Source organism: Tachysurus fulvidraco, chromosome 1 (assembly GCF_022655615.1).
Source record: "Tachysurus fulvidraco isolate hzauxx_2018 chromosome 1, HZAU_PFXX_2.0, whole genome shotgun sequence".
Classification (NCBI taxonomy): domain Eukaryota; kingdom Metazoa; phylum Chordata; class Actinopteri; order Siluriformes; family Bagridae; genus Tachysurus; species Tachysurus fulvidraco.
Genome location: NC_062518.1, coordinates 27,065,442 through 27,080,376, shown reverse-complemented (window position 1 = coordinate 27,080,376; position 14,935 = coordinate 27,065,442). Strand labels below are relative to the sequence as shown.

The following is a 14,935-nucleotide window of genomic DNA, read 5'->3' as shown; positions in this document are numbered from 1 at the left end:
GACAAGAAACAACACAAAATCAAGCTAGGCTTCATGGCCCTCTACATAAGCTTGGGATATGATGAGTCAGTTTACTGAGAACAATGAAACAGGAACACTTTACTTTGCCACAACAACACATTCATTGAACTTATAACAGCCTAGAGACAGTTAATACTTTTTGCCATTTACATCAGTTCAATATTAAATTGGATCACAATGTAAAGCTGGCCATGCTCTTGAATGGAATTAGATATCGGCCCAGCCAAATTTGGAAAGAAAAAAAAAGAAAAGATGGTTAGTGAAATGTAAGCTAATAGTCTGCAGCATTATAGGGCCACTAAAAATTGCCATCCATATTAAGTGGCGATTTTTTATTTTGTCATACGTTGTAGCAAGGCACCAAAGCCAGAAGCCATGCTGTCTGTCACATACCACTTTCTGGTTCATATTGTACATGCTCACACTCTTGCAACACGCTCACACACATTCACACATTGCTCTCCCATAAAAACATCTACACTCATAGAAATCCTAGGAACTGATGCCGATTTGAGGGGTTTGGGGGTTAACCGAGTTCATGTCTGAAGTGAAATTATTAGGGAAATAAGGAATGAATGATATATATAGAATACACAAACAATTAACTGTAGTTTAGAGACAGGAAAAAAACACAATTTGAATAGTACTGAGGGATAACGGATATTCCAGTATTTAAGTGCTGCATAATACTTATCACTGACTTAAACCTACAAGGGTTCAAATGGATTAAGGGATGCTATAACTTTATCTGAACATCTGACCAGCTCTCTGTATGCTTTGGTTTCCTGATCCTCTGTCCATGCATCACTCCTATTACTTCCTCCCTCTTTCTTTAAAGAGATGCATAACACAAATGACTTATGCACATAGAGAACGTAGAGGTTAATGGATTATCAGAAGTAATAACAAGAATTTTTAGCCAGGAATGCAGTAACACTGAGCTGTAGTCTATAAGGTGTGTAGGCAAGTGTACTACTACATCTATACACTGGACCTATAACAATGACATTTTAAAGTTCATTTTTTAAACTTATTCATTTTTTTCTCCCAAATAAGAATTCATTCCAGTGATTAAGTACAAGTGTCTATTTTTCCCAACACATACACAACTTCTACATTTTCAAACAACATCAACAAAAAACAAATCAGATTAATACAAAGATAGAAATGATGCAAACCATGACTAGGCTCACTGCATACATGCCTAAAACTGATAAAAATGACATGCTATATAACACTTTTTAAAGGCCATTATGCATGCACTTGAACTTTTGTTTTTGTGTTTTTTTTTCCTGAAAGGGGGGGCAGGGATACCATTCATTTCCATTCATCCTGAAGAATTCTGCAGTAGGCTGCATGAACATGTCTTTAGTCTTTAGGAAAGCATGTCTAAAAGATACAACAGAAATATCTACAAATAAAATAAAAACAGCCATTCTCGAGCATATGGAACGGAACAGGGTCCGTATTACATACAATGCACAGAGGATTGTACATGCATCATGCATGTAGATGCAGGGAAGATGGGATTTAAAAAAAAATGAAATAAATAAAATGACAGCACTAATAAGCTAAATTCCAGTGTCACTCATTTTCAGTCACAATTCCTAACTTTTAAAACTCAAAACAGTTAAAAGAAATTTAGTCAGACAGGTGACTTGCATGTCTAAAACACTTACACAAATGTAGTTGTGTAATGAGGGACTCATGTTGGCCAGTGTGTATCTCTCCCTGACCCCTCCATAGGATCATTACAGCCTGTGCTTTTTTTTTTTTTTTTTTTTTTTTTTTTTTTTTTAGTTTTTAATTCATTATTTTTTTTTTTTTAAACAGAGTCAGCCTTATGGTCACTTACATCCCAGGGCCAACTTTGCACAAAATAAAAACTCTATTCATTATTCCTTTTTTTTCCCCTTACAAAAATAAAGTATAACATTCAGAACTTTGATTGTCTTTTTTAAAATCTATTTATTTTTCTGCATATGATGAATTCGAAAAAGATATCAAGCGCATAACGTTCAAGGTGCACATTTGTCATATATATATTAATATATTAATATTTTTTTTTCTAGTGTTATTTTTTTTCTTTTTTAGTTTCGTTTCCAACATATAAAGCTATATACATTCAACTGAACGATTGGTCCACAAAGTAGAACTGTGCGGTCTCAAGTGCTTTTATACAAAAAAGGAACAAAAAAAACATGTTCTTACTAAAATATTTTTAATGGCTTGACTTCGTACATAAAATACATGTTTAAAAGAACACAGGCGAGATCCACCGACTGCTCAGTTTTAAGTTAGAATGACTTTTGACTGTATGATTGAATGAACACAAGGGAGGGCAGTTGCTCGATTTTGTCTCGCGCGCTACAAATAAGCAAAGCGGCGTCCTTTGTTTCTAAACCTCTGTCTGTACCTTCTTCCCAGAACTGCTGCAAGATATTTTTTTACTGCCATTTGTTTCCGGTAGCGGCTGTAGCTGTCCGTGAAAATGCCGTCCGAGTGGCGCTTGGACAGTGGCTCCGAGTCTTCTTCATCCTCCTCTTCCTCACTGCGAACACAAGCGCGCGCGTTAGTTAGCCTAAAGCTAAAGAAAATGCTAGCAAGCTAACATGTTCAAAATAATAATAATAATAATAATAATAATAAAAACAACAACAACAACAACAACAACAATAACAATAATAATAATAATAATAATAATAATAATAATAATAATAATAATACAACAGGTTAAAGAGATTCGATAAATGTCCACATATTTCGATAAAGGTATCACCGGAAAAAAAGAGCTTAGGATACAGAAAGCTTTATAATTGATTGTTTTTAGGCTAATAATGAAATGTATCCTGTTCACGCGCCGTTCTATTGGCTGCGTTTGTAGGTTAATAAGAGGCGCCCGAGGATCAACAGCTCGCACCGTGGATAAGCTATTGAACTTTTTTGTTCTTTATTTGTCTACTCACAATTTAACCCAACCCATGTGGCACACCCGAGCTAGTGCAAAGACAAAGAGACACCAAATACCGGGGAGGAAAGATAGAAAGAAAGGAAAAAAGAAAAAAAAAGGCGGGGGGGGTTAGAGTGAGTGAGTGAGTGAGTGAGAGAGAGAGAGAGAGAGAGAGAGAGAGAGAGAGAGAGAGAGAGAGAGAGAGAGAGAGAGAGAGCGATGGGGTAAACAAACAAACAAACAATAAATAAATAATAAATAAATAAATAAAGATGACGGCAGGTAAACTCTTAAAATGAAGTCCCCTTACCCTACGCGAACTGCCGTGAGAGAATGCAGATATTTTCGGGCTGATAACTGAACCAGGATGTCCCTCAAGGCTCTATCTAACAATCCTTCTGCATGCGTTTCGGCTCTGAGGTAAAACGCCAAACACACACAGGGGTAAAGCAGAAACAACAAACACCAAAGGACAACGTTCCGTTTATGTTTACGACTTATGTTTACGCCGGTCAGCGGCGACACGAGCAAATCAGAGAAGCTCACACAGAGTCACCAAACACTGCTGTCATCTTTCTGATCAATCGATCTGTCTCATTCTCACGTGCCTGTCTCGCTTTCTGTCTGTCTGTCTGTCTGTCTGTCTGTCTGTCTGTCTGTCTGTCTGTCTGTCTGTCTGTCTGTTTATTGCATTTCTGCATCTACATTATGACCTTAATCACAAAAAAGCCAAAACAAGCGCATCTTAAAGTAAGAAAAAAAACAACAGTATGAACGCGAATACATGAATGTATGTATAATATTTAGGTTTGGGGTATATATTTATATATATGTGTATGCATGTATATATATAGCTCACCTTCTCTCGGGCGGGTAATACAGTGTAAATGCATCCTCCGGGAGTGCAGGAGCACTGCGCGCGCTCATCGTGTCGGGCTCATAGGAGAGCTCATTTAACGAGTTTTCCTCGTCCCCAAACACGTCGTTTTCTAGCCTAAAAACCGCAAACAGGAGAGAAAATGTATTCCATTTTAATAGCACCACTTGTCATTTGTCATATATATACATGACATATATATTACATATATATAAGCAAGTAAATCGAAATAAATCGAAGCAAAAAGAATATATATATATATATATATATATATATATATATATATATATATATATATATATATTGTAGACCTCTAGACGCTGTTATATATATATATATATATATATATATATATGTGTGTGTGTGTGTGTGTGTGTGTGTGTGTGTGTGTGTGTGTGTGTGTGTGTGTGTGTGTGTGTGTGTGTGTGTTCTTTGTTTTGCTTCGATTTACTTCGATATTTACTTCGATTTACTTGCTTTAATGGTAATATTTAAGGATAAATAAAACATTACCCATGAAAAAATAACGAAAAAAAAAACTGAAAGAAAATAAAATGCACAATTGAACGATGCAAATTGACGCAATGCTTAAAAAAAACAGCGTCTAAAGGTCTACAATATTTCTACTTAAACGAAATTCACTTGTCAAAAAAAAAAACACTTTCGTTATCACGTTTATATATACTGTTTTTAATGATTATTATTATGATTATAAGCTATTTTAATACAACACACTCATATTAGCCTTGCTGCATGTAGCTTGCAGGTTGCGCTAGTATGAAAGCCTGAAGCACAGTAACGAGTTCACACCGATTCCTGAGTCTTCCACTCACACCAGCTTCCTATTCGTTTACAGCTTGTGTTTGCAGTGTGACGCCACTCGGCCGTCATTACCGATTCATTCTCATTTTCATATAGGCACGTCCCCATAGAAATATACGGTCTAAACCCTAGCCTCAACACTCCGGGGAAAAGGCTGTGCTTCCCGGAGCTGTGCTTACTTGGATTAAATTGGCAGTCCTTTTCCAACAAAAAAGTAAATCTATTTTCTAGATTTCTAAATCTATCTAAACGATTGGTATGGACTATTTTACTGGAAAAAAGAGAAATATTCGGGATAATTAATTGTTATAAAAATAAAATTCGCATATTTGTGTCTTCTCCAAAATAAAATATTTAATAATAAAAAAGATTTTCGATTTCTGAAGACCAGGCGATAGTCTTTAAGACGTAAGATTAAACACCAAAAGGAGAAAAGACAAGATTTTGGCAGTGTGTACCTACCTCATGTTGGGGAAGCCCATTCCGATGGGTGTGCATTGAGCGCTGTAGCGCATTAAGATCCCGTAGATGAGCAGAGCCAAAGTAGCTCTACTAGATTTGGCCATGCTGTAAAGGGAACGCGAAGAAAGTTAAATCACGTATACGCTTCAACTCAACACTATAACACGCCTTAAAATCTGGTCATTTTTTTCTTTGTTCTTGTTGTTTGCCTTTTTTTTTTTTTTGCAGCGTTCTATCGCCAAGCTTTCTAATAACGCAATAAAACTTCTGTCCTGACAAGTCCTAAAATTTCCAAACGACGCTTCTTTAACTCTCTAAAATCCGCTCGGGTCTGAAAACTTTAAGGAGAGCCTTGGCACGACGCACATACAGTCCTTCTCCGTAAGTCGACAAAAATGGTAGTAATAAATTAGAAATACACACACAAAAAAATAAAAATAAAAAACATGAAGAATCCTGGAGTTTCTGTTCCTTCAATGCACGATTTTGTGGCTTAAGCTGAAATGAAACAGGCAAAACGGTCACGTACCTACGGCAGGTTGGACAGAGAGCGAGGCTGCAGGACGCGCTTCGGGTGCGGCTGCTGAGCGTGTGTGTATGTGTGATATAGAGAGAGGGAGAGAGAGAGAGAGAGAGAGAGAGAGAGAGAGAGAGAGAGAGAGAGAGAGAGAGAGAGAGAGAGAGAGAGAGAGAGAGAGAGAGAGACAAGGTAATCTTTCTCACGGCACCTCTTCTCTGAAGCGCCACCGCCGTTTCCTAATGGGTTCGTCCTGAAGAACGCGTTTGACTTTTATACAATAAGTAGCTTCTAAAGCAAACAAACAAACAAAAAATAGCCTTTGCGAACAAAAAAAATTGTCGGTGAAATTCGTCGTTCACAGCTTATTCGTTCGTCCACATGTCCTTTTTGCTCAACTTCCCCCCCCCTCCAGTTCCCTCTGATTTTTATCCATGAATGGAGACTCTTGCCCTTTTTTCAATAAGTCCCATTAAGTATGCCTCAGACGTCATCAGCCCCTTCCTCCCGGAATATAAGTGTGTAATTTCTTCCTCATCGACAGATAAGTTACTCTGACACGCCTCAAATGGAACTTTTTCCTTTTAAACTCCATTTTTAAGGCAGGAGACGAATTGCATTTAAAAAAAAAAAAAAAATACGACAGGAAGCTGAGATGGCACCATTCTGGGAACTTGCGAAAGTGCATTCTCATCCGTCTTTCCGTATAGACAATTTTTTTAGCATTTAATCCTATTACTGATAAATGGTATTTAAATACATGGTGGAACTGACAGAATGAAAGAATGAATTAATGAATACAGAATTTAGCATAAATAGGGCAAACACAAGGAGCTGTCCACTATTGTGGTGCTGATGTTTCGACGCAATACTGTAGTTCATTATTTATCTTCCTAAAAATTGTCCTTGAGTGCTTATTTAATCGTTCATTAAACAATTATAGGTTCTAACCTTTTCTTAATCGGTAGCACTCTGTTGTATAGGTTTTACATAACCTCAAGGGTTTCTTAAGTGAAAAGAACTGTTAAATGTCTTGGTTTCTCTAGCGAACGTGTAGAATAAATCGCCCCTTAATCGGATAGTTATTTGCATTAAAATGATAAATTATGCTTATAGGTCATACTTAAGACAAAACCATTGATCGCGTATAGCAAAGGTTGTCATTAATAGGGAAAAAGACTTTTGTTTAACTTAAGTGTAAGAAGGCCTTGCTACAAAGACAAGTGCAAAAGTAGTAGTTCCACAATCTTGATTTCACTCCAACCAACAACTTCAAACAGTACTTAAATTCATATTGTTTGCATGCATCCCTCCGCATTGAACCTGTGCTTCTGTATTTTCAATACATTCTTTAACTCAGAGCACTGACAAGTGAATCATGCGATCCGATAACAATAATTTAATAATTCACGTCGACGTCTCGTTAAATGTTACGTAGTATGACGTCAGAAGGCATTCATCCCGTCTGCCGTGCGTGATTTTGGTACAGCACGCTGCATTGTCAATATTCGTGGATTTGTGTGTGCGTATATGGCGAATATATGGCGTGACATATTTAAACGTTTCAAGAGCGCCATCGTGCGGTTGCAGGTCGGGCTACGGTTCGCTCTTATGAAATTGCAAATATGAATGCACAGAGTACAATTTCTCATCTCTGGTAACTGAGAAACTCTTGTTGCTCATATTAAATTTTTTTTTGCTGATGCCAACAATCCTTGATTAACAGCTAATTAATAAGCTCCTTTGTGAGCTGTTGTGAATGTGTAAGAGCTCAGAAAAAAACACATAAATTGATGGTACAGTGTGTACTCCAGGACTAGGTTTGGGACTCTTGAAATAGTAAATCTAATAATTTTCTCTTAAGAACTCCAGGTTTGTCCACCATTTCGTTTCAGCCTTCAATTTGCGACATAAAAAAGGCTCATGATTCAAAGCAATTTAGCGTTGTCGTAAACATAACAGCTTGTAGCTTCTGTAAGCTTATGTATTTTTAATTGTTCCTTAATTTATAATCATTTATTAGATCCACATTTAATACCACAAAAATTCTTAAAAGGTCTCTTTTTATTCCAGAATATGATATGATGTCTATGATAACCTTAAAGGCCTAGGTTTTAGTTTGTGTTTTTGTGTCATACAGCTTTAAAATAAAAGATTTTCCTATTTATAAATGATTATTAAGGCTTCAATTCACTTTAAATAACATTGGTTTAGATATTTTGTTTGTTTGTATGTTTGTTTGTTTGTTTGTTTGTTTGTTTTTCTTTGTTAGTAGCACTATCCTGCTTAATTCTAATAAATATAGAGCACACTGCAATCTCCATCATTTGAAAATCTTAATCAGGTTCATTTGAATCACAGCTTGCCTATCTTTCTTCTCCCTGTTTTAATTAAGGGCCATGTTCATCAGTTTTCTCAAGGAATGTTGGGGAAGAAGCAAGGGGAGGGGCATGAAAAAAATGAGCCAGGATGAGTCATTGTTTCAGCCCACATATGTGCCTAGGCTAAGAAATTTGTGCTGCAAAGGTGGTTGCTGACGATGTGTTCTGAGACTGACATATGTTACGCAGTGTTATACATTAAACATGGTGTGAGGACTAGGCTGAACAGGTTTAAATTAAACATATTCATCTGAATTACTCATACAGTTGTGGATTGCATAGATTATAAGACCAAAAGATGACAGATGGGGTATATAATATAGGGGGTTGCAAGTATAATTCCATTATGAATCTAAGAATCCATTCTTATTTATTTTAATCCATTCTTATTCAATTTCAACTACCGCAATCAAATTACACACCTGTTCTGTGCTGATATGACTACATACGGCAGTGCAGACAAACACGTAGGTTCCATCTAACGTAATATTTATTCGGTTTGTCTCACTGGTGTTTAGTGTATTGCCTTAAAACACATGGTTTCTGTTTCAGAGTAGAGACACTTAACCATCCAGAAAGCTCTTTAGAAAGCATTTTTGTGTGTAGTGAGCTTGTGTACCATCCACCAGTTTAGCAAGTAATGCTCATTTTCTAATCCATAATTGTACACTACTAGGATGTTTTTAATCATTGTGGAATTCTTTTTATTTACTCAAGTCACCAACGGTAATTATGTATATACCTACATTATTATATATTATATTGTATATTATTATATATATTATAACTTGAAGACATTTTATGTGGCATTTTTAGGTAAGGAACATACTTGAGATCATTTTACCTGCACATGGAGGTTAGTACACACTTCAAGTTTCCAACAACCGATTAGAAAGAAGTGCAAGATAGTTTCCAAAGTGCTAGTATTCAGGTGTATTATACCACCATCAAGGCATATATGTGCTTCAGTACACATTGAACCTTAATTCATTTTGCCTGCTTGTCATGTGTGACAAGCTGGTACTTAACTGGGATTGTAAAAGCAGAATCTACACAACACCTGTAATTTTGGGAACAAAACTTAAAGCAACATTCTGCAAAATGATCATTCAGAATTGTTTGTGTGGGGAAAAATCCAAAATTTTCAACATTAAACGTATGATTTAAAAATCTGGGAAGAATTCTGAATAATTCCACGTTGTAATATGGTAACCCAGTAAGTTCAGGAAATTCTTATTTAAGTCACAATTTAAACATTAGGTCTACAATGTTATGAGTTGAAACAAGCTATTTTTTACAGTTTTAACAATACACAAATATAATTTATTCACAATTACAGAATAACAGAAGTATGAATATGTTACTGTGATTAATAGACCTTTGTCCAGCAGGTTGTGCTAAAGGTAAGTGAATTACAGCATTTTAAGACTGCTGTAGGTGGGGCTACAGGACTATATACAGGGGCTATCGTTTGTGGGCACTGCTGCTGCTGATAATTTTATATACAGATGGTATGCCATAGTCAGCTATAGGTTCATTAAAAACCTTAACAGTCTAGTGTCGAAGCCCCAGTGACAAAACTGGATAAATCTACCACTTCAAAAATAATAAATACATTTTTAAAAAATTATGTTACGTTTGAAAAGACATGTGGGTATAAAAGAACAAAAACTACATACATACTTGAGTTAATTTCAGAATGAACTCATGTTCAACCCTTGATATTTGTTGTAACTGATTTTTAAAAAAGAAAAAAAAGTAATGTAAAAAGTAATTAGTATGACTACTGTAACAAAATTGACAAATCTGATCAATCTGCAAGATCACAGTTAACTATAAAAATGTCAGCTATTAGCTATATATTAGCTATATACTATGAAGAGCAAATAGAATATTTTTTTATGCTTACACAACAATGAATTCCAGTTCTAAAATAACACTTTATAGAGTAGAACTGTGTTTGTGTGTGTGTGTGTGTGTGTGTGTGTGTGTGTGTGTGTGTGTGTGTGTGTGTGTGTGTGTGTGTGTGTGTGTGTGTGTGTGTGTGTGTGTGCATTCATTTCTACAGTAGAAATTCAAGTAAGAACGTGAGTAGTATAAAGACAAGTCACAATCAAAACATTTTTTACATTGTGTTCAAAACATTTTTGAACATTCTCCTCACTAAAGATAAGTCACATAGCTTCAGTTTATTTCATTCTTTATAAAAAAAATAATAGTAATAAGAAAAAAATTGGGGCACCATAGAGATAAAAGGTATTTAAGATACTTACCGACAATGAGGCAATTATGTTAATAGAATAGTTAGGGTAGTAGGTGGCATAAACGGTTAAGGCTCTGGGTTGTTGATTGGAGGATCAGGATTTAATCCCCAGCACTACCAAGCTGCCAACGTTTGGTCCTAGTGCAAGGCCCTTAACCCTCACTGCTCCAGGGGCCCTGTATCATGGCTGACCCCACACTCTGAGCCCAACCTCCCAAGTTGGCACATGTGAGGAAAGAATTTCACTGTGCTGTAATGTATATGTGGTGATTTTATTCTATTTATTTTAAAAAACGAGGCTTAACAATAAAGACCTGATGATAATGTTGACAGCAGAGCTTAATATTGTCTGTTTGTATTAAAATGAATTCATAAATTCCTTGTGTAACCATTATATTACGGAAACATCAAATGCAATTGTATGTAATACTATACATCTTATCTAGATGTGATTGTGGCTCAAAGGATTTAACTCCTCAGAAGCTCTCCTTGGCCTGCAATGCTCAAGGATTCTAACTCACTAGTAAGTTGCTTTAGACACATTGTACTGCCAATTAAATTCATAATAGAATATTGAATATTAACCAATAATATACTAGAATATTAAATAATAATCATTCAAGATAAAATGTAAAACACACAGTATGAGGTCAATATTAAATATATATTTTTATATATTTAAGAAATGAATAAGCTAGTGGTTAGTGGTTAGCACATTTGCCTCACACCTCCAGGGTTGGGGGTTCGATTACCACCTCCGCTTGTGTGTGTGGAGTTTGCATTTTCTCCCCGTGCCTCAGGGGTTTCCTCCGGGTACTCCGGTTTCCTCCCCCGGTCCAAAGACATGCATGGTAGGTTGATTGGCATCTCTAGAAAATTGTCCGTAGTGTGTGATTGTGTGAGTGAATGAGAGTGTGTGTGTGCCCTGCGATGGGTTGGCACTCCGTCCAGGGTGTATCCTGCCTTGATGCCCGATGACGCCTGAGATAGTCACAGGCTCCCAGTGACCCGAGAAGTTCGGATAAGCGGTAGAAAATGAATGAATGAATGAATGAATGAATGAATGAATCAATCAATCAATCAATGAAAAAGAAATGAATAGCATACTGATGTATAAATTAATAATACATGATGACTGTGTTTGTGAAAAGAAAAACTAAAAAAAAAAAAGTTTACCTTTACTGCTGTGACCAAATTTGCTATGATTTTTATCATCATATTTGGCATGTTATTGTGCTTAAAGTCACAGCTTATTATTCATTTACACCTGTAATTTTTAAACACATTGTTCAGTAATTACTGTGGATTATGTAAAGTATGTAGTTATAAAACTGGTTAACATAGAGTTTGTTATTTGTACAAGCTCTTTCCTTAATATTTCTAGTGACACCAGCCTACAAGTGTTTTCTACAGATCTGCACATGTGCTAAAATCATGACAGAGATGACACATCTGGGTGAGTACACAAGTTTTATATAGAAACATAAAAAATTGGGCCTGCTCCTCATAGAAAAGCAAGACAGCAGTCACTAAGCTCTTTTTAGTCATTTCAGAGTTCGATGTAGTTTTCTCAGCTGGTGTCTTCATTATTATGTCTAGCAGGTTGAGGAAAAGCATTTAAGGTACTTGAAGTTTTGAGGGAAACAGCATAAAACAGAAGGTTTCATTTAGAGACATAAAATAGGGGACAATGACTTGTAAGGCTGAAATGTGTTGGTAGTTTTATTCTTTGGGATTGGTGGTTATTAGCAGACATTAGCTAATGATATTAAATATTTCATATCTCTACAGGGCTTTATCAAATGTATGCTATTATGATGTTGTGTGCCTTGCTAGATGACAAACAAATCTGACATCTTTAACCTTTCTCTATGTCTAGCAGACAAGTGCTTATGCTTAAAGGGTGCCACCATTATTCCATTTCCCAAGACACCATCTGTCTCCTGCTAGACTGATTCCTGCCCCTTTGTGCTGACCTCTGCTATTATGAAATGCTTCAACCAGCTAGTTAAATCCTATATCTGCTCCATTCACCATGCCCCTATGGACTCTCTCCAAACAGATTTACAGACTGATTCACTGGCCTGATGATGCACATGGTTTTCTTACATTTGGAAAACAGGACACATACATAAGAATGTTTGCCCATTAATTACAGCTTGGCCTTTAGCACAGTTGAATCAGTCAAAATAATTACATCCCCACAACACCCTGGGGGATGTGTAGTAAGGACGCCTGTCAAACGTCTAATGCTGTTCCATACAGATGATCCTGACTGGTTATGTCACTGTAAGGTATAGCAGCATGGATGGTTTAACATATGGGCTAAGCAGGGCTTAAGCCCTGGGGCCCAAACATGTTCAAATCTCACTGACAAGCAGGGGAGGAAGAAAGTGTGAGAAGTTTACTTAGTGTATATCTTTCAATAGATCAGCAACAATGAGCTAATCACCAACAGCAAGAAAAAGGAGTACATATAACAAAATATTATTTATTTATTTCTAACGCTTATCCGAACTACCTTGGGTCATGGGGAGCCTGTGCCTATCTCAGGTGTCATCAGGCATCCAGGCAGGATACACCGTGGACGGAGTGCCAACCCAGCGCGGGGCACATACACACACACTCTCATTCACTCACGTAATCACACACTATGGACAATTTTCCAGCGATGCCAATCAACCTACCATGCATGTCTTTGGACCGGGGAAGGAAACCCCTGAGGCAAGGGGAGAACTTGCAAACTCCACACACACAAGGCGGAGGCGGGAATCGAACCCCCAACCCTGGAGGTGTGAGGCAAACGTGCTAACCACTAAGCCACCGTGCCCCCATAACAAAATATTATCAAAGCAATTAAAAAAACAAAGAACTAAAACACAAGCAAGCAGAAATTGATCCAGTCAGCTACTGTCAGGGCTCCAGTGTGCAAGCTTTAACTTCACAGACCTGCATCTTAGTTCAGATCCGTCTCTGATACAATTTGGTCAGGCCATGCCAACCTTGTAATGAAGATGACAACAGAAACAAAACACGTAACATTTAATCAGGGTTGGTGGTGAAAGAAAAGATTTAATCACAGGAAGCAATCTTCAAATTTTAGCAGACATTAGCTAACGATAATTTATCAGTCATACTGGATGAGGAAGGCTTCAATATCACATCAGACATGTGCCTTACCAGAACAGCCGGTCACAGACAACCAGGCTAATGATCAGTTCTTATGTGGACACTATCAGGGCTACTAAGTAGACTTGAGTCCATTCTCACCACCAGGTTTTCTCTATGTTTATTCACATATCCATTTTATATTGAAAATTAGTCACTTCACAACCACTTACAGCTGATAAAACATTGCTAATCTTGTGGCATGCATTTGTCCAGGAATGGACATTGTTTTGCTGGGAAAGCTTGGAAAAATACATGTGGATTTTACTTTGACACGTACCGTACCACCTAACTAAACATTGCTGCAGACCAAGTACAGCACCTCTTCATGGTTAGAGTATTCCCTAACAGTAGCAGCAAAAATGGTTCAGTAATGGCTTTAAGAACATGAAAAATGTGCCTCCAAGTTTCCCAGATCTCAATCCGATCGAACACCTGTGGGATGTGCTGGGCAAACACATGCAATAAATGAAGGCTTTACCTAGTAACTTACAGGACTTAAAGGATCTGCTGATACCTTCTTAGTGCCGTATACCACAGAACACCTTCAGAGATCTTGTGGACAATATTACCCTAGACAATATTACCCCCTAACCCTAGACAATATTAGACCATTGGCTTTAATGTTGTGGCCGATCTAAGGCTGTAAGCTAGTTTAATGTCAATTACCTCTGTTCTTAGGACATCCGCAGCATTACGTTTACATTTACATTTACATTTACAGCATTTGGCAGACGCTCTTATCCACAGAGATGTACAAAAGTGACAGCCCTGACATTTCATGAAGCATGGGTACAAAGCATTTGGAAGAAACACAACACTGCTCATCTCCAAAGGAAAACCATTCCCATATTCAGGCATGGTGGCATTAGTATCACATTTTGAAGATGATCTTTTGAGCAGAAACTGTAAAATAAACAAACAAAAAATACATACGAGGAAGAATAAAAGAATACTGAATGGCAACATTTGAGTCACTTAATTTAATTCCCACATTTCTCACTATATGATATAATGAGTGTGATAACAGCAAACAAAGCAATATGCACATTTATCAAAAATTATTATTAATTTGGTAACATTTTCATTTGTAAAGGATTCAGCATCTGCATACACGAACAGAAACTTCATATTTTCCATGTCATTCGGTGTGAATGTAATATATAATATAATATTTATTCACTGTACATATGTTTACATCTATATCTATATATAACATATATATCTATATCTCACATGCTGTATGTTTACATCTATACCTATATATATTACATGCTGTTCATATGTAACACACACACACACACACACACACACACACACACACACACACACACACACACACACATATACACACATATATGCTGTACATATGCTGCATATTTATCTGCACTTGTCTATTTGCACAATTTCTACTCTTTGCACTTCTGCTAGATGCCCAACTGCATTTGTTAGCTGTGTATCTGTACATATGTTT

The 14,935-nt window shown here is 36.7% G+C and overlaps 1 protein-coding gene across 3 annotated transcripts; it reads right to left on the bottom strand.

Moving 5' to 3' along the window:
• Positions 1 to 254: 254 nt before the first annotated feature.
• On the bottom strand, positions 255 to 6,135 carry adcyap1b (adenylate cyclase activating polypeptide 1b). Of its 3 annotated transcripts, none has more exons than XM_047801756.1 (5): positions 5,861 to 6,135; positions 5,133 to 5,237; positions 3,831 to 3,965; positions 3,282 to 3,386; positions 255 to 2,572 (listed from the first exon to the last, which is right to left on the bottom strand). In XM_047801756.1, the coding sequence occupies exons 2-5, from the start codon at positions 5,234 to 5,236 to the stop codon at positions 2,389 to 2,391; spliced, it is 528 nt and encodes a 175-aa protein (XP_047657712.1). In that variant the 5' UTR covers position 5,237; positions 5,861 to 6,135; the 3' UTR covers positions 255 to 2,388. The 3 variants fall into 3 exon arrangements, with proteins under 3 accessions (XP_047657712.1, XP_027024907.1, XP_027024908.1); XM_027169106.2 differs by having other exon boundaries at positions 5,662 to 6,129; XM_027169107.2 differs by lacking the exon at positions 3,282 to 3,386 and having other exon boundaries at positions 5,662 to 6,117.
• Positions 6,136 to 14,935: the final 8,800 nt, after the last annotated feature.